Source organism: Rhinoderma darwinii, chromosome 4 (genome assembly GCF_050947455.1).
Source record: "Rhinoderma darwinii isolate aRhiDar2 chromosome 4, aRhiDar2.hap1, whole genome shotgun sequence".
NCBI classification, from domain to species: domain Eukaryota; kingdom Metazoa; phylum Chordata; class Amphibia; order Anura; family Rhinodermatidae; genus Rhinoderma; species Rhinoderma darwinii.
Window position 1 is genome coordinate 339,024,399 of NC_134690.1, and position 20,129 is coordinate 339,044,527.

At 48.5% G+C, this 20,129-nt stretch overlaps 1 protein-coding gene across 2 annotated transcripts in view; it reads left to right on the plus strand.

Moving 5' to 3' along the window:
• The window catches only part of CCDC170 (coiled-coil domain containing 170), a 151,210-nt gene that overhangs the window by 72,538 nt on the left and 58,543 nt on the right, over nt 1-20,129 (plus strand). For both annotated transcript variants that reach the window (XM_075862870.1, XM_075862871.1), the window contains exon 9: nt 9,780-9,980. In XM_075862870.1, coding sequence (XP_075718985.1) covers nt 9,780-9,980 — 201 coding nt within the window. The remainder of the gene's footprint in view (nt 1-9,779; nt 9,981-20,129) is intronic.

The following is a 20,129-nucleotide window of genomic DNA, read 5'->3' on the forward strand; positions in this document are numbered from 1 at the left end:
CGTCCAGAGGAATCTGCCACGTCCTGTGTCATCTGCCACGTCCGGAGGAATCCGCTACTTTCTGTGTCATCTGCCACGTCCAGAGGAATCCGCCACGTCCGGAGGAATCCACCACGTCCTGTGTTATCTGCCACATCTGGAGGAATCCGCCACGTCTGGCGCAACTTGCGGCTCCTGTGTCATCCGCCACGTTTGGCGCCATCTGCTGCACCCATCTCATCTGTGCCAGAGCTGCGGCCACCATCTGGACTATTCAGGTACCCTTGTGCGGGACATTGTATTTCTGGGGTGTCCTGTTGTTTGGCCAGCTGCCTCCCCGCTGCGGCGGTACGGCCTAGTGGGTCCACTAACCCGCTCCGTGACAGTACGCTCAGGCCATGGACCCCGCTGGTCAACCTGAGACGTTGACTACACAAGCCATGCTGGCTGAGATGGAGGATCTCCAGTCACGACAAGACCAGCTCCTCCTGTCGGTGAACGCCATAGCCCATCGGCTGCTTGCTCCGTCCACAGTCATCACCGCAACCGTTCCTGCGGTTCCGCCTGCTACACCTCCTGTCTGTACCGGTACCAACCCCCTGTGTTTCTTGCCGCTACCTCCACGCTATGACGGAGATCCGAGGTCCTGCAGGGGATTTTTGAATCAGTGCCTGATCCATTTCAGACTACATGCCAGGTCCTTCTGCTCGGATGACGTCCGGATCGCCTTTATCATCTCTCTCCTTACCGGCAAAGCCCTGGCATGGGCCAATCCTCTGTGGGAACATCAGCGACCTGAGACCCGGGACTTGCAGTGCTTCTTACGGACCTTCTGCTCGATCTTTGAGGAACAAGGGAGAGTTTCTTCGGCTGCTGCATCCTTGCTGACACTACACCAGGGAGACCTCTCCGTGGGTGAGTATGCCATTCAGTTCCGTATCCTGGCTGCTGAATTGACCTGGAACAACGAGGCTTTGGTGGCTACATTCTGGCAGGGACTGTCTTCAGGGATCAAGGACGAGCTGGCTGCTCGCGATCTGCCATCTACCCTGGACGATCTTATCCTACTCGCCTCCCGTGTCGACATGAGGATCCGGGAACGTTCCCAAGAGGTTCTCCGGGAGAGAGAACTTCCTAGGCTGGATTCTGCTGTCCCGCAATCCTCCTCAGTCGTCCCACCAGAGTACCCGATGCAGAGTAACTATGTTAAATTGTCTACCCAGGAGAAACAACACAGACGCACTTCTGGACTTTGTTTGTATTGCGGTCATGGAGGCCATATTGTGCGTCTGTGCCCCCAGAGGCCGGAGAGACCCCATTGCCTAGGATTGGTTGGAGAGACAACACTAGGTGGAACAGAATCTAACAGAGGATTCGCTTCCAAACTGACTATTCCTGTGACCCTGGTATCCGGCGACTGGACGCACCAAGTCTCTGCCTATCTTGACTCTGGCTCTGCTGAAAATTTCATCCAGAAAGAGCTTGTGGATCATCTTCAGCTGCCCACAGTTCCCCTGGAGACATCTTTGGCTGTGGCCTCAGTTAATGGACTGCCTCTGCCTGATCCCATTATCTCTAAAACCAAGCCGTTGAAGCTCCAGGTTGGAGTACTTCACTCTGAATTTATTTTGTTCCTTGTTTTGCCCAAGGCCATCAATCCTGTTCTGCTGTGCCTGCCTTGGCTTCGACTTCATGCCCCAGTCCTGGACTGGAATTCTGGAGAGGTTCTCCAATGGGGCTCCAAGTGCCATGGTCGTTGTCTGTTGCAGATCCATCCTGTCAAGCCTTCTCTGCCTCAGTCGCTGTCGGGACTGCCTCCCCATTTTGCTCAGTATGCAGATGTTTTCAGCAAAAAGGAGGCTGAGACGCTGCCTCCACATCGCACCTATGACTGCCCCATTGAACTGGTTCCTAATGCCTCTCTTCCCCGTGGACGGGTATATCCTCTCTCCTTGCCTGAGTCTCTATCCATGTCGGCCTATATAAAGGAGAATCTGGAGAGGGGTTTTATACGAAAATCTTCCTCCCCGGCCGGGGCTGGATTCTTCTTCGTTAAAAAGAAGGATGGATCCCTTCGTCCCTGCATTGACTACAGTGGCCTCAACCTGATCACAGTCAAGAACAAATACCCGTTGCCACTCATCTCTGAGCTATTTGATCGCATACGAGGGACCAAAATTTTTTCTAAGCTAGACCTGCGTGGGGCTTACAATCTAGTCCGGATTCGCCGGTGTGACGAATGGAAGACGGCATTTAACACCCGGGACGGGCACTACGAATACCTGGTGATGCACTTCGGACTGTGTAACGCTCCAGCAGTGTTTCAGGAGTTTGTTAACGACATCTTCCGAGATCTACTCTATGTCTGCGTTGTTGTTTATCTCGATGATATTTTGATTTTCTCCCCAGATCAGACGACTCATCGGAGGCATGTTCGTCAGGTTCTACTACGATTGAGGGAGAATCATTTATACGCCAAGCTGGAGAAGTGCGTCTTTGAGAAGAGTTCTCTGCCCTTCCTTGGCTACATTATCTCGGATCAAGGCCTCAAGATGGATCCTGAGAAAGTGAAGGCTGTCCTGGAGGGCCACGTCCCCAAGGCTTAAGGGCCATACAGCGGTTCCTGGGATTCGCCAATTTCTACCGGCAGTTTATTCCTAACTTCTCTTCTCTGACGTCTCCCATCTCGACCCTTACCAAGAAGGGTGTGAACGCCAAAGTGTGGACTCCAGAGGCAGAGTCTGCATTTAATAGCCTGAAGAGTGCCTTCACTTCAGCCTCGATCCTCCATCATCCTGACGTATCTCGGCAGTTCTCACTGGAAGTGGACGCTTCCTCTGTCGGTGCAGGTGCACTTCTGTTCCAGAGGAGCTCCAAAGGAAAGGCTGTAGTATGTGGCTACTACTCTAGACTGTTTTCTTCTGCTGAGCGCAATTATTCCATTGGAGATCGGGAGCTGCTGGCCATCAAATTGGCCCTGGAGGAGTGGAGACATCTTCTGGAGGGCGCTGCTCACCCCATCCTGATCTTCACCGACCACAAGAACCTCACTTACCTTCAGTCCGCTCAAAGACTTAATCCTCGTCAAGCCAGGTGGTCGCTGTTCTTCACCTGTTTTCTGTTTGCGCTCCACTACTGTCCCGCGGACAAGAATGTGAGGGCAGATGCCCTGTCCAGATCGTTTGAGACGGAAGACGCGGTGGAGTCCCTCCAGACCATCATAGACCCGTCCTGCATCGTCACTGCTAATCCTCTGCAGGTTAGAGACATCCCTCCTGGGAGGACTTTTGTTCGGTTGGCGGACAGGAGAAGGATTCTCCGCTGGGGACATAGTTCTAAACTTGCTGGGCACGCCGGTGTCTGTAAAACCCGAGACCTGATCGGTCGTCACTTTTGGTGGTCCACGCTACATAAGGATGTTCTGGACTTTGTCTCTTCTTGCATGGTGTGTGCCTCTAACAAAGTGACTCACAGCAGGCCTGCCGGCCTGCTTCAACCTCTGCCTGTACCCAATGCCCCCTGGCATCACATTGCGATGGACTTCGTCACAGACCTTCCCCCCTCAGCAGGATGTAACACTGTCTGGGTGGTGGTGGACCGGTTCTCTAAGATGGCTCATTTTATCCCGCTGACCGGCCTACCTTCTGCTCCTCGTCTGGCAAGTCTCTTCATCCAGCACATCTTCCGCTTGCATGGCTTGCCTCTTCACATTGTGTCCGACCAGGGGGTTCAGTTTACCTCTAAGTTCTGGAGAGCCCTCTGTAAACTCCTGGATGTGAGATTGGACTTTTCCTCTGCCTATCACCCCCAGTCCAATGGGCAAGTTGAGAGGATCAACCAGATCATGGAAAATTATCTCCGCCATTTCATCTCTTCACAGCACGATAACTGGGTACAGCTTCTACCATGGGCCGAATTTTCTTACAACAACCACACAAGTGAGTCCACCACTTCCTCTCCGTTTCACATCGTCTACAGTCAACATCCCAGAGTCCCTCTTCCTGTGTCGACTTCATCCCAAGTTCCCGCTGCTGACTCTGCATATGGGGACTTCCTGCAAATCTGGCAACAGACCCGGTCCTCTATTTTGCTGGCAGTAGATCGCATGAAGCGAAAGGCAGATACTAAGAGAAGAGAGCCGCCTCAGTATCTTCCGGGGACTAAAGTCTGGCTGTCCTCTCGGAACATTCGCTTGAAGATGCCCTCATACAAGTTCGCTCCCAGGTTCCTTGGACCATTCGAGGTCCTGCAGCAGATCAACCCTGTCGCCTACAAGCTTCGGCTGCCTCCTAACCTCAGGATTCCCAACTCCTTCCACGTCTCCCTCCTGAAGCCTGTGATCCTAAACCGCTATTCCAAGACTCCCAGCCCTGCGGTTGCTCCCAGCGGCTCCTCGGACATCTTTGAGGTAAAAGAGATCTTGGACACCAAGAGAGTGAGAGGAAAGACCTTGTATTTGGTGGATTGGAGGGGGTTTGGTCCCGAAGAGAGGTCCTGGGAGCCAGAGGAGAACCTCAATGCCCCTACTCTTCTAAAGAAGTTTCTCTCTCGCTCCGGTCCCAAGAAGAGGGGGCGTAAGAGGGGGGATACTGTAATGTCCGTGGCTGCGGGCTGTCAGCTCCAGCCTCCCGCTGACAGCCGTAGCCACGAGTCGGCAAGCGCTGGCCCCAGCCTCCTCCTCAGGAGACGCCAGCGCTTGCATCCACTCACCTCCGCCGGAGCCCGCACGCTCGTCCCCGCTCTTAAAGGGGCAGCGCGCGCACCGGACATCTTGAATGACCTTTGACCCGTGAGTACCCTGGGCTATAAGAGGGGTCCAGCCCCCTAGTTCGATGCCTGAGCGTTGTTAGTTTTCCCAGTCTGTCTTGCAAATGGTCCCTTAGTGTTTCCAGTTCCTGTTGTTACCCGTACCTTGTTCCCCATTCCTGTTTCCCGTGCTTTGCCCTAGTATCTAGTCGTGCCACGTCCTGTGTCATCTGCCACGTCCAGAGGAATCTGCCACGTCCTGTGTCATCTGCCACGTCCGGAGGAATCCGCTACTTTCTGTGTCATCTGCCACGTCCGGAGGAATCCGCCACGTCCGGAGGAATCCACCACGTCCTGTGTTATCTGCCACATCCGGAGGAATCCGCCACGTCTGGTGCAACTTGCGGCTCCTGTGTCATCCGCCACGTTTGGCGCCATCTGCTGCACCCATCTCATCTGTGCCAGAGCTGCGACCACCATCTGGACTCTTCAGGTACCCTTGTGCCGGACATTGTATTTCTGGGGTGTCCTGTTGTTTGGCCAGCTGCCTCCCCGCTGCGGCGGTACGGCCTAGTGGGTCCACTAACCCGCTCCGTGACACCCCACATATATGCAATACATAAAAAAACACAAAAGTCTGAAAAGCACATTCCAGCAAAATGAAACAAAACATGTATACAGGTGCAAGAACGCCTGTGACTGCAAATTTATACAGCACACAAGAAAATGGCAACAGCACACTGCAAACACCAATGCCACCTAAACCACTAAATATTAATTACTGCTGAATTTACTTACAATAGTGAGGTTCTTAGCGCACATTTTGATCAAATTGTGTGAGCCCACCTGCCACGACAAGGCAGGGCGCCTTGTCATGGCAGGTTGGCTCACACAATTTGATCAAAATGGTGGGTCCCTTGTGTGCTGTATAAATTTGCAGTCACAGGCGTTCTTGCACCTGTGTACAAAATTTTGTAAAAGACAGGATCTCTGTTAATAGAAGCAGGTGGACCTGAGGAAGAAATTAACTCAATTTCAAAATGCGTTGTCCAAATAAACTTCTTGAACTCCATTCCTGGTATCGGCAGCATTTATACTAACAGCAATCATGTATTTTGCAAAAGTGTCTCTTTCCCGGACAGCCATTGCTCGCTGAGATAGCTGCAGCCACAGTACATAATATTTGCAAGTGCTCCTTCGCATTGTGCCTAATTTGCACAGCCGCAATAGGTGAGTGTATTTTATACATCCCCCTCCCTGGCTTTACACTGTTTGTCAGATGTCATCCTTCGGCGCGCTCTGTGGATTTTTTTGTATTTCTCTTTCTATACACAGGCATCTACAATATGCTTGCACCACATGTGGTTTGTTAGTTGAGCGACATGTAATAAAATAGTTAATAAAATAAATATAGAACTCCTTCCCTTACACTGTTGGTAAAACTAAGCTTGAAATTAATTTGTCTAGAATCCAGTAGGTGGCAATGTAGTATATAAAGCTGAAGGAACTGGTTTTATTGCATAGTGCAGAATACAGTATGGGTCTATTCATGCATTGCCGTCAAATCACAGTTTATTGGTGAGATAACCACACAATTGCGGCAAAATGCTATGGTTTTGCCATGATTTCACAGTGATCGTAGCATAAACCAGGATTTGTCCGCACCATGTGAAAAGACTTTAAAGCTAAAGATTGGAAAGTAAAATACAAAAATGTGTTTTTTCTTTTTACTTGGCGTACGTTGTTTATTAGATTCACAATTCATTCATGTGGTTTCAGAGGTTCATGCTTGCAACTGTGAGGACAAGCTCACAGCGGTTCTCTGGTTCCCTGCTTAGAGATAGAATCATGAATGCTATCTTTTTTTTGCCTCCCTTATCCCGGTTCTGGGTAGTTGCTCTCATCTATAAAAATTGAACACACTGCTGTATCTGTGCCTACACATGTTATCAATTCAATGATCAATGATCTGACACTACAAGAGACAGGTAAGTAACTACAAGATCATAAAACACTATCACTGGGGTGACCATCTTAAACCAGTGATGGCAGTTAAAGCCAGTTTAAAGTCCTGACAACTGGACAATCAGGTCTGGGCACTATACAAATGGATCTCCAGGCACTGTGTAATTATGTCACTGGGTTATAGATGTAATAAGATTGGATGTAAACAAGCCGTCTCATAAAGATATAAGCAGAAGAAGGATTCTTGCATTATTTAATATAAACAGTGCAGCACGAACATATAATGTCGGGAGCCCAGCAAGTCCTTCTTTAATAGCTAAGTGACTGAGGTTAAACATGGCAGCATGACTTCAGACTTCTCTGCATGGACAATAAGTTGGAAGTTGTAGTCTGAGATATTCCCTTTGACCGTGCTGACACCTAATCATAGATGGCAGCACAATATGTAGGTAGGTATTTCATTTTCTTAAACATTCACCTTTGATTTCCCGTATTTCCCGGACTGAACACAGTTCAGGGAGCCGGGCTCCTAACATCATAGTTATGTATGACGCTAGGTGTCCCTGCCTCCCCGCAGGAATACTGTCCCGTACTGAAAACATCATTACACATAGTGCAGCTCTTAAGGTTCCAACACACATTAACCCATTTACAACATCCTCGCAGTTGGGAAGGAGTTTCCCACAAAACCGCTGTAAATGTATGGCATATTGGTGATGGCGTCTGCTTAGAAGCTGAACCCGCGCCATCACCAGCGAGTTTCAACTGTATACTACAGATGATTCTCTGCTGTAATGGCTCCGATCCCAGCTGCTTAACCGCTTAAGGCGCCGCGGCATCTAAGTGGTTAGGACCCTGTCAGCTGTGACGCGATTGGGTGAGGTCGATGGTTGCTATGACACCTGGATGCCTAACAAAGACCTGGTTTGCCACCTACGGAAGCCTGTCAGTGTTAAACTGACATGGATAATACACTGCAATATACAGTATGAGTGCAATATATAATACCAGCATTCAGAAAGTTGGATCATCAAGTCCCATAGTGGGACAAAAAAATAAATAAAAAAAGGTTTTAGAAATATAAAAAATAAATAAATTCAAAGCACCTGCAATTGTGGGCCAATGCTGTGTAAATCACCAAATTAGGCCTTAAATGCGCATGGTGTTCTTTTGTTCTTGAACCCTGTCTTATGTCAAAACCTGTGGGGTTAAAATGCTCACTACACCCCTAGCTGAATTCCTTGAGGGGTGTTGTTTCCAAAATGTATTTTTATTTTTTTGAGAGGGGGGTGTTTCTAATGTTATGGCACCTCTGTAACATATAAGGGTGCTGTAATGATGGGGGTAGGGAAACGGACAAGTGAGCCCTAATCTACCCGCCACTCTGTCCCTGCCTACTTGCAACGACCCGCCCTAGGCGACGGGGTACAACTGGGCGGCGGTCCCTACGCTCAGTAAGTGCACGAGACAAACAGACGAGGGTACACAAAGCTAAGGGAAACGGGGCAGTTGCCCACGGCAACACCGTGAGCAACAAGAGTGGTGAACGAGCCGAGTCAAACCAGGAGTGTACGAGGTACCAAACGCAGAGCAGGAGAGTAGTCAGTAAGCCAGGGTCAGTATGGAGCAGGATCAAATAGTCAGGAGCTGTAGCTGGGCCAGGAAACCACACGAGAAGAATCACAAGCAAAGGAGGAACAGGAAAGGCAGGTATAAATAGACAGAGGGCGGGAGCTAGCTCCGTCTGGCCAGGCTGCGATAGGCTCTCCCACTCCTAAGCTTGCCATCCTGAGTGGTGGAAGATGGAGTCAGTCTCAGAGACATAGACTCAGGTGCAGACTGATTACCTATGGGCGTATACACAGAAGTTGTGCCTGGCAGATCCTTTACAGGTGCCTGGAGGCCCCAAAATTCACAAGGTGCTCCTTCATTTCTGAGACCTGTGTTTCAGTCAAGTAGCACACTAGGGCCACATATGGGATATTTCTAAAAACTGGAATCTGCAAAAAAAATGAAACTTTTACTTTTCACCTTTATTTTGCTTTAATTCCGGTTAAATGCCTAATGAGTTAACAAACTTACTACTGATGTTTTAAATACTTTGAGGGTACAGTTTTTAAAATGGGTGGATTCATGGGGGGTTACAAATATATAGACTCATCAAAGCCACTTCAGAACTGTATTGGTCTTTAAAAAAATTCTGTATAGGAAATTGTCTTGAAATGTAAAAAATTGCTGCTAAACCTTCTAATGTTGTAAAGAAAATAAAAGTATGTCTAAAAAAAAATTATGACAACATAAAGTAGACATATGGGAAATGTTAATTATTAATTATTTTGTGTGGTATTACTATTTTCCTTACAAGCAAAGAAATGAAACATTTTTAAAAATGATAATTTTTCGATAAATTTGGGTATTTTTCACAAATTGACTCAGAATGTATCTACCAAAATTTACCACTAACATAAAGTACAGTGTGTCACGAAAAAATATTCTCAGAATCATTTGCATAAGTAAAAGCATTACAAAGTTATTTCCACATAAAATGACATGTCAGATTTAAAAAATGGGTCTCTGTCAGAAAGGCCAAGGTTGGTTGCGGCGGTAAGGGGTTAAAGGGATTGTCCAACATTTAAAAAAACGAAATTTGGTCACAGCATTTGGGTCAAAACAGTCAATAATCACCTGTTAAATTCCCTGCCACTTCAGCGCTAATAATCATGTAGTCTCTGTGATGACATGCCATACTGGGATGTGACCGCTGCAGCCAATCACTCACTGCAGTGGTGATGCCAGTGTGTACGCTGTATGTTTGCCACATAACCCCTGCGGCCAGTGAAAAACATTTGATTTTACCGCATCTGCAATTTTAACCAGACAAGTAGCAAATGTTTTAACTTATTACCATGTCTACTTTTAATTTCACTCCAAGTTGCTGATTGATTTACTAGCCAAACTCAGGGACTCAGAGGCATTTTGTAGTGTTTATGATGGGTGCTCAAATATTTCTCCCTTGAAATTTAGATCTTGTAATATATTCACAGCTTTGATTGAAAGTTTCCATTTTTTTATCATTAATTTTTTTGTAGATGGTAACTCAGCTGGAAAACAAAGTGTGCAAACTGAATGAGCAGCTACAAAACCAGACAGATCTACACCAGGAAGCATTACTTAGAGCAAGGAAAGCTGAACAGCAACTTGAAGACCTGTGGGCTCAGCTGAAATTAGCCCAAGGAGATCTTGTTTCTGGAGACGTCATGCGGGACAATCTAAGTCATGAGAAGCAGAAGGTAAGATGCAAACATGGTTTTTTCTTATTCAAAATTTTTTATTGAGTTTTAGAACACAAAATTACAAAACATATTGGAGGGAAGGCCTCCACCCATAACTAAAAGAACAAACAAGGTCAGTGGACCAAAGCAAAAACATACAAGAAAAAAGGAAAAATCAATAATGTGCATCACATCTTGACATGAAACAGAATTGTCAGTGTACAACAGTAGCATGAATAATCCTAGAGGCATAACATCAGGAGGTACAGTGAAATCACTTAACTCAAACAGAGAAGGAGAGGCACATAGCCCTAGTCAGGGGGAAAGAAAGTACAGAAAAAGGCCCCAAGAGAGGGAAGGATAGGAGGGAGGGGAGAGGACAGGAGGGATCCTGGACTCCAGTTCCGGCGTATTATGAGTAAAAAATCAGCAGCGAGCAAGAGCCGTAGTGTATTTCACAGGGGCATAGGCCGACTCAGGTTACAACCGTGAGGTAGGAAGGCGAAGAAAGAAACACTATCCAAGGAGACCATGTAGACGTGTATTTTACCACAGCTGCCGGGGAGTGAGCCACCAAGTGTTCCATTCGCTGTATCAAGGCAACTTCCCGAAACCACTCATCTAATGTTGGGGGTATTGCCGTTTTCCACCTACGCGGAATCACTGACTTTGCCGCCTGAAGTAGATGTCTAGTTAGGGAGCTTTTATAAATGTGTAATGGCATCGGGAACATGAATAAAAGAGCTGCCTCCGGAGAGTTGGGGACAGAGACTCCAGTAACCTCCAATATCAATTTAAGTACCGCATCCCAAAAACTCCTCAACAAGGGGCAACTCCACCAAACATGAGACATGGAACCTCCTACAGCACCACAACGCCAACAATTATCAGGCACAGACGGATACCATTTATGAAGCGCAGCCGGGACCCGATACCATCTAGAGACAATTTTATAACTAGTTTCCTGGGCCCTAATGGCTATAGAGGCTTTTTGTGAGAGGGAGAAACACCTCTTCCATTGTGTATCAGTAAATGTAGTATGTAATTCTCTCTCCCAGGCCCCGCAGAAGGAGGGGAGTTGTTGGGAACGCTGCGAAAGGAGTAATTTATATATTGTGGATATGGTATGTGTAGGGGGCTGGGAGGAGACACATAGGCGCTCAAAGTCCGTCAACGACCTGTGAAGATGTGCGCGTCGGTTTACCGCTCCATAAAAATGTTTTAACTGGGCATATTCATATATATGGCGAGTGAGGGGCACGGCATCGGGGCAGATGGAGGTTAGAGGGAGAAGAGAGGAAGCGGAGAGGACCTGGGCAAAATACATGGGGCCGGTGGACGGCCTGCCTAGGAAGGAGCGACCAGCCCTGCCAGCAGGAAAGGCCGGATTATCTGTGATAGGAGTTAAAGGACCCAGGGGGTCTACAAGCGTACTTCCAGGCCCTAAGGACCTCAACGCCATGAGAGTATGGTAAACAACAAAGGAGGCTTGAGTCGGTCTATTCCCGGGCAGGATCCACGGCAGGGATGATAGGGTACTGGGACATAGTTGTTGAGCTAAACGGACCCATAATTTTGATTCACGGTTATGAAAAAAATCTAAAACCCGTGCGTGAGTTGATGCCAGATAGTAGAGCCGACAATCCGGCAGACCAACCCCACCCGTACCCCTGGAACGAGTCAGAAGAGCCCGGCTCAGACGTGGGCGACCAGTCGGCCAAATGAAGGAGCCGAAGCATCGCTGAAGCCGCAACCAATAGGAAGATGGGATAGAGATGGGGATCGTCTGCAGGAGATAAAGCAAGCGGGGGAGGAGAGACATCTTAATAATATTGATACGGCCAAACCAGGAAAACTCAGTCTTATGCCAGGAATTAAGGTCAGTGCGAAACTTGGCCAGTAGGGGGATAAAATTATTTGTAAACAATTGTGTAAGGTCCCCACTTATACGGGCACCCAAATATGTAATACCTCTGGAGGGCCATGAAAAGGGGAAATTACTTTGGAGAAGCGACACTAACGGGCCCGGGAGAGAAACATTTAGCGCCTCAGACTTAGAGAAATTGATTTTGAAATTAGACCATGTTCCAAAACGAGACAACTCGGACATCAGTGAAGGGAGAGAGACATGAGGGTCTGTGAGATAGACCAATAGGTCATCAGCGAATGCCGAGCACTTGTATTCCTTCCCTCCAATGTTAATACCCTTAATATCCGTGTTGCTCCGAATGGAGGCCATGAGATGTTCCATAACCAGGACATACAACAGGGGGGATAGGGGACAGCCCTGTCGTGTGCCATTGTAAATAGGGAAAGGTGCCGAAAGGGAGCCATTTATTTTTATTTGGGCCGAGGGTGTACGATACAATGCCATAATTTTCGCCAAGAAAGATGGTCCTACTCCCACATGCCGAAGGGTTTGGTAAAGGGCAGACCACGATATTCTGTCAAACGCCTTTTCAGCATCCAGGGACAGGATCATGAGCGGGATTCGGTTAGTCTGGGCGTGGTGAATGATATCAAAGGTTTTAAGGGTGTTGTCACGGGCCTCCCGACCAGGCACAAACCCCACCTGATCCGGGTGAATTAGATCTGGCAGGTATTTATTCAGTCTATTGGCGAGCAATTTAGCGTAAATTTTTAAGTCTACATTGAGCAGGGAGATTGGACGATAACTGGAGCAGAGTTGAGGGTCCTTACCCGGCTTAGGGATAACCGCGACATGAGCCAAGGTGGAGCTAGGAGGAAACAAGACCTCCGGGGAAATAGAGTTAAAAGCTGACAACAGAAGCGGTAGCAACCGGTCCGCCAACACCTTGTAAAACTTGACAGTGTAGCCATCCGGGCCAGGACTCTTTCCCCCAGGAAGATCAGTTATAACCATGAGGAGCTCCGCGGGAGTGAAGTCCGTATCAAGTTCCTCAGCTATCTCCCCAGACAACGGTGTGAAGGGAGATGAGAAAGAGTCCCGTCCCGGCGGATGGGAGGCAAACATGGTTTTATTCAAGTTTACTATTAAAGTTTTCAGACAATGGAAAAAAAAAGAGAGAGCAGCTGCAGGCAAAACAAAACAACCCAGGATTTCCCCTGGAGTCATTGACAAATTGTAAACTCATTAACAGAGGGGTTAATGAGAAATAATTAATTAAGGATCATATGAGAGAGCATAAACAATAACACTCATTTTACTATATACCAGTGGTTCTCAAATTTTATTTAGCCAAGGGAACCCCAAAAAAATCTAGAGACCCTACTGGGATACTCAACTTCTTTTAGTGAAGGTCAATTTACCTGGGTCTGCCGTCAGGTGAAGATCTCAGCTAAACACCAAATGTAAGCCTATGTTCACATGAGTCGGATCCGCGGCAGAAACTGTATTTCTACTGTGGATTGGCAATTGGATTTGCAACGGATCCGCTTAATAATTAGCCACATTCCGAAACGTGTGAACAGGGCCTAATGGTGTCGTCTTATTAAAGTGTGGCCCTATCTACAAAATCAGCTCAAACTGACAGCCAGGGAGGTATTCCAAAAGCAATGCCTTCCTGACGCAACTCTCTCCCTTGCAGGAAAACCGTCCTGTCTTTCCACCATTTTCTGCAGCTGCTGTGATTTTTATAATAATGGAAATTTATATTGAATACAATCATGTCACAAAATAAGGGTATGTTCACACACAGCGTAAATGCCCCAAAATACACCCTGAAATACACTAGCGAAACGCCTACAAAAAAAGCTTCCCATTTAATTTAATGGGAAATACACTGCGCTTTTCACATGAGGTGTATTTTTACGCTGCTTAATTAAAAAAATGTCTCGTAAAAAGAAGTAGCATGTCACTTCTTGAGGGATTATTGGAGCTGTTTTTCCATTGAGACTATGAAAAACGCCTCTAAAAATGCCTCAAGAAAAGCTTCAAATAGAAAAAAAGCTTAATTTTCAGCTTCAAAAAACGCCTTGAAATCAGAGGCTGTTTTCCCTTGAAAACAGCTCCGTAATTTTCAGCCACTTCTTTTTCTACGTGTAAACATACCCTAAAGCGCCACACACGTTGCCACATAAAAATAGAGCCACACGCTGTGCCCCCCAAAGTGTGCCACAGTCCGTGCCCCATGAAAATAAAAACACTGTGTAGCACTCTTTTTAGCAGGCACTATGTGCTCCCCAAAAATATTGCCAGGTGCCCCGTACAAATAAAGCTCCACACAAAAAATGCTTTGCCCTCTGTAGATAGTGTCACACAGTGCTCCCTATAGATAGTGCCACACACTGCTCCCTGTTGACAGTGTCACACACAATGCCCCCTGTAGATAGTGTCATACAAAGTGCCCCCTGTAGAAAGTGCCACACAGCCACAAACATACTCACCTGTCCTTGTTCCCACGCAGTCATCCAGCGATGCAGGTTTGGCTTCTTCTGACTAGGCCTGCTCCAGTGGAACAATGCAGGGGGCACAATGACATCATCGTGCTCCCTGCATCACAGGGAAAGCGCTGAATGGCGGGCAAGGAACTAGTTTACTTGCTCCTGCCAACGCTAAGTGAAGCTGTTCAATTATATCTGCGTCCTAAGGATGATGGTTCATTTGAGTGCAGGAAGAACCGGCCAGAACCCACCTCTGCTTGTAGTGGAGAAATGTCCCTCCTGTGCTGCAGCAAAGGAGGGACATTCCTCTTCATTGTTCTGTCCTCCTGCTGGCTGTCAGCAAGGGTCCAGGCAGATGGTATCCACGTCCAGATTCAGAACGTGGTCCACCAGTTTTGTACCCCTGCCTTATACATTTTTCATTGTTGCCTCCACACAGCATGTCATTGGTAGTTTGTGAATGGGAAGTATAACTTCTGCCCGCTGTTAGCAGCAGCTGGAGACAAGCGATTGGTTGGCAGGAGCAAATTGCTCTTTATGCTGACCACGTGTGGTCAGTCAGGAAGGAGGAGAGCCCATGCACACAAATCTCTTCTTCTAGCAGGCAGCCTGATTGGATGTGCATGCTAGAGGGGCAGATAGTGTCGGACGGGGAATAAAAATCAGATTTGGCTGACAAATGACACCAGCACATTTACATTACAGTACATTTTTACTTGCTATGTTACACGAACTTCTGTACACATACTAACTACATATGAGCAGGCATATATACTCACTACATATATATTAGGGCTGGGCAATTAATCAAAAAATCTAAACCGAAATTTAACGCAGATAACCGACGTCATCTCGCGCATCTCAGTTTTCTTTTGCTGATTTTAAATGTATCCACAGAGAATGTATAGAGGGAGAATGCACAATATCATAAGGACAGCATACCATAATCAAATGTAATAGACAGAAGTAGCTGGCATGATGGATGCTGTAATGTCCGTGGCTGCAGGCCGTCAGCTCCAACCCCCTCCTGACAGCCGCAGCCACGAGTCGGCAAGCGCTGGCCCCAGCCTCCTCCTCAGGAGACGCCAGCGCTCGCGTCCACTCACCTAAGCCGGATCCCGTAGGGTGCGCTGCCCCTTTGAGAGCGGGCACGAGCATGCGCGCGCACCGGACTTCTGATTACTTGAACCCGTGAGTACCCTGGACTATAAGAGGGGTCCGGCCCCCTGCTTCTATGCCTGAGCGTTGTTGATGTTTCCTAAGTTTGTCTATGTGATGGCCTCCTAGTGTGTTCCTGTTTCCTGTTCCAGTTCCTGTTCCTTGAATTCCATGCCATCCTGGTCAAGCACTGTGTTGTGCCGAAGTCGTGTCGTGCTGTATCCCACGTCTGACCTGCTTCACCTCGTCTGACGTCTACCTGCTGCCTAGTCCCAGCCGAGCCTGCTTTACTGCTGTCCGAGCTGCCACAGGTACCCTATACAAACCATAGATATTGTCCTGCGCCCTGTTGGCCAGCTGCCATACCACCAAGGCGGTACTGCCCAGTGGGTTCACAGACCCTTTGTGACAGGACGCTCAGGCCATGGACCCCGCTGGTCGATTCAAGACTATGACGACGTCTCAAGAGATGCGAGCGGATATGCTAGACCTCCGGTCTCGACAGGACCAACTCCTCCAGGCGTGGAACATTCTTGTACGTCGGCAGGAGGCACAAGCTGCCGTTCCTTCTACTACACCTCCTGGCAGTATTGATCCTCAGACTACACCCCTTGGCAGTGTTGACCCGCGTGTTTGTCTCTTACTGACCGCTATGATGGAGAAGCAAGTCCCTGTTGTGGATTTCTGAATCGGTGCCAGATCCACTTCAGCCTGTATAATAGGACATTTTCATCTGATGGCGCAAGGGTCGCTTTCATCATCTCTCTCCTCACTAGCAAGGCTCCTGCATGGGCGAACCCTATCTGGGAGAGACAAGGACCAGAGACCTGTGACTTCCAAGCCTTCCTCTGGACTTTTCGTATGGTGTTTGAGGAGCCTGGTCGGGTCTCTTCTGCAGCGGCTTCTTTGATTAACCTACGCCAAGGAGACACCTCCGTGAGTGAGTACGCCATCCACCTCCGCACCCTGGCGGGACGGCTGTTATGGAACCATGAGGCCCTGGTGGCTGCATTCTGGCATGGACTGGCTCCTAAAATTAAGGACGAACTTGCCACACGGGATTTGCCTTCTACCCTGGATGACCTCATCCTTCTGTCTGCCCGGATTGACATATGGATCCGAGAACTTCTCCAAGAGGTTCGACAGGAGGGAGTCCTTCCCAGTTTTGCTCCTACCTTGCAGCAACCCCTGCTGTCCTCAGATGTCGATCCTCCTAAGGAGTCTGTGATAATGGACCAGTGTAAGTTATCCACACAAGAGAGACAACGCAGACACACTTCTGGACTCTGTCTTTATTGCGGCCTCGGTGGCCATCTTGTGCGCCTGTGTCCCCAAAGATCCCAAAGTCTAGGGTTGCTAGGAGTGACAACCTTGGGTAAGAATGGAATTCCGTCTAAATTGTCCATACCTGTGACCATAGTGTCCGGTGTGAGAACGCATCAGGTCTCTACGTATCTGGACTCTGGTTCCGCTGCTAATTTCATCCGCAGAGACCTGGTGGGCCTTCTGCAATTACCCACCACCCCTCTGGAGAGCCCGTTGAAAGTTGCCTCAGTGAATGGACTTCCTCTGCCAGACCCAGTTATAGCTTTGACCAAGCCGCTGAGGCTCCAAGTAGGGGCCCTTCACTCCGAACTTCTGTCGTTTTATGTCCTACCCAAAGCCGTTAATCCTGTGTTGCTGGGCCTGCCTTGGCTCCGACTGCATGCCCCAGTCCTGGACTGGAATTCTGGAGAGGTTCTCCAGTGGGGCCCTGAGTATCAAAGCCGTTGCCTGGTGCAGATTCGTTCGGTTCAGCCTTCTCTGCCTCGGTTATTGGCAGGATTGCCGAGTCATTATGCTGCATTTTCAGACGTCTTCAGCAAGAGGGAGGCGGAGACATTGCCTCCACATCGGGCGTATGACTGCCCTATCGAATTGATTCCTGGTGCATCCCTTCCCCGTGGTAGGGTATATCCTCCAGAGACCCTGTCCATGTCTGCCTATGTGAAAGAGAACTTGGAGAACGGCTTCATACAAAAGTCTTCTTTCCCGGCAGGAGCCAGGTTCCTCTTTGTCAAAAAGAAAGATGTCTCTCTTCGTCATTGCATCGACTACCGAGGTCTCAACCAGATCACGGTGAAGAATAAATATCCGTTGCCACTGATCTCTGAACTGTTTGATCTTATAAGTGGAGCCCAAAAAAATTCTAAACTAGACCTGCGTGGGGCTTACAACCTAGTCCGGATTCACCAGGGTGATGAATGGAAGACTGTGTTTAACACCCTTGATGGCCACTATGAGTATTTAGTAATGCCCTTCGGCCTGTGTAATGCTCCCGCGGTCTTCCAGGAGTTTGTTAATGACATTTTCTGTGACCTCCTCTATGTTTATGTTGTAGTCTACCTTGATGACATCTTGATTTTTTACTCCAGATCCTATGACGCATCAGAGACATGTCCGTCAAGTTCTGCTACGGTTAAGGGAGAATCATCTGTACGCCAAGTTGGAGAAGTGCGTGTTTGACAGAGATGCTCTACCCTTCCTGGGCAACATCGTCTCGAATCGAGGTCTCGAGATGGATCCTGAGAAGGTAAAGTCTGTCCTGGAATGGCCACACCCTCAAGACTTTAGGGCCATACAGCGCTTTTTGGGATTCGCCAATTTTTACAGGCAATTTATTCCAAACTTCTCTTCACTGACTTCTCCCATCTCTAACCTTACTAAGAAGTGTATGAACGCCAAGGTGTGGCAGAGTCCGCATTCAATAGCCTGAAGAGTGCCTTCACGTCAGCCTCTATCCTCCATCATCCGGATGTCTCTCTGCAGTTCTCGTTGGAGGTGGACTCATCCTCTGTCTGTGCTGGTGCACTCCTTTTCCAGAAAGGTCCCAAGGGCAAGTCAAGGGTATGTGGATATTTTTCTAAGCTCTTCTCTTCCGCAGAACGCAACTACTCGATTGGGGTTCGGGAGTTACTGGCCATCAAATTGGCTCTGGAAGACTGGAGACATCTACTAGAGGGCGCAGCTCATCCGATCCTAATTTTTACTGACCACAAGAAGCTGACCCAACGGCAGAACCCTCGTCAGGCCAGGTGGTCACTGTTCTTTACCAGGTTCTAGTTTGAGCTCCATTATTGCCCGGCCGACAAGAATGTGAGGGCCGATGCCTTCCTTGTCCAGGTCTTTCAAGACGGAAGACACCATAGAGAGTCCACAGAACATTATTGATCCATCTTGCATTGTCTCTGTCAATCCCCTGCAAGTTGGGGACATTCCTCCAGGGAGGACTTTTGCACACCTGGCTGATCGTGGAAGAATCCTCCGCTGGGGACACTCCTCTAGACTGACAAGTCACGCGGGGGTACGTAAGACCCGGGATCTGATTACTCGTCATTTCTGGTGGCCCACACTGCCCAAGGACATTATGGACTTCGTTTCTTCCTGTTCTGTATGTGCAGCCAACAAGGCCGCTCACTCCGGACCTGCTCGTCTGCTCCAGCCATTGCCTGTGCCCAATGGTCCCTGGCAGCATATAGCTATGGACTTTATCACGGACCTGCCTCTCTCTGCTGGATGCAGTACTGTCTGGGTGGTGGTGGACCGATTTTTCGAAGATGACCCACTTTGTTCCTCTGACCGGTCTGCTCCTCAGTTGGCCAAGCTATTCATCCAACACATCTTCCGCCTGCACGGCTTGCCGCAGCATATTGTGTCTGATCGGGGGGTTCAGTTTACCTCGAAGTTCTGGAGAGCCCTCTGCGGACTCCTCGTGTGAAGTTGGACTTTTCCTCAGCCTACCATCCTCAGTCCAATGGTCAGGTCGAGAGGATCTTGGAGAACTACCTACGCCCCTTCATCTCCAAGCAGCATGATGACTGGGTGCAGTTGCTCCCATGGGCTGAGTTCTCCTACAATAATCACACCAGCGAGTCTACAAGGAATACACCGTTATTCATTGTCTATGGCCAGCACCTACAAATTCCTCTCTCGGTGCCCGATACTTCCGAGGTACCAGCGGCTGACTCCACTTTTAGAAACTTCCTGCAGATGTGGCATCAGACTCGATCCTCCATCCTGATACAAGGAGAAGAGAACCTCCTCAGTATCTTCCTGGCACAAGGGTCTGGCTGTCTTCTAGGAATATCCGACTGATGGTGCCGTCGTGCAAATTTGCTCCCAGGTTCCTCGGACCATTCGAGATCCTGCAGCAGATCAGCACTGTCGTCTACAAGCTAACAACTCTTTCCAGGTCTCCCTCCTGAAACCGGTGATTCTGAACCGCTATTCCAAGACTCCCAGCCCTGCGGTTGCCTCCAGCGACCCTTCGGACACCTTTGAGGTCAAGAAGATCTTGGACACCAAGAAAGTGAGAGGATAAACTTTTTATTTGGTGGATTGGAGGGGGTTTGGTCCAGAAGAGAGGTCCTGGGAGCCAGAGGAGAATTTCAATGCCCCTACTCTTCTGAAAAATGTTCTCTCTCGCTCTGGTCCCAAAAAGAGGGTGTAAGAGGGGGGGTACTCTCAGGTCCGTGGCTGCGGGCCGTCCGCTCCAACTGCCTCCTGACAGCGCGTCCACTCACCTCAGCCGGTTCCCGATATCTAATATTTGTCTTTTAAAGTGTAGCCTTCTTATACGAAGAAGTGATTAGCCGAACACTTCTA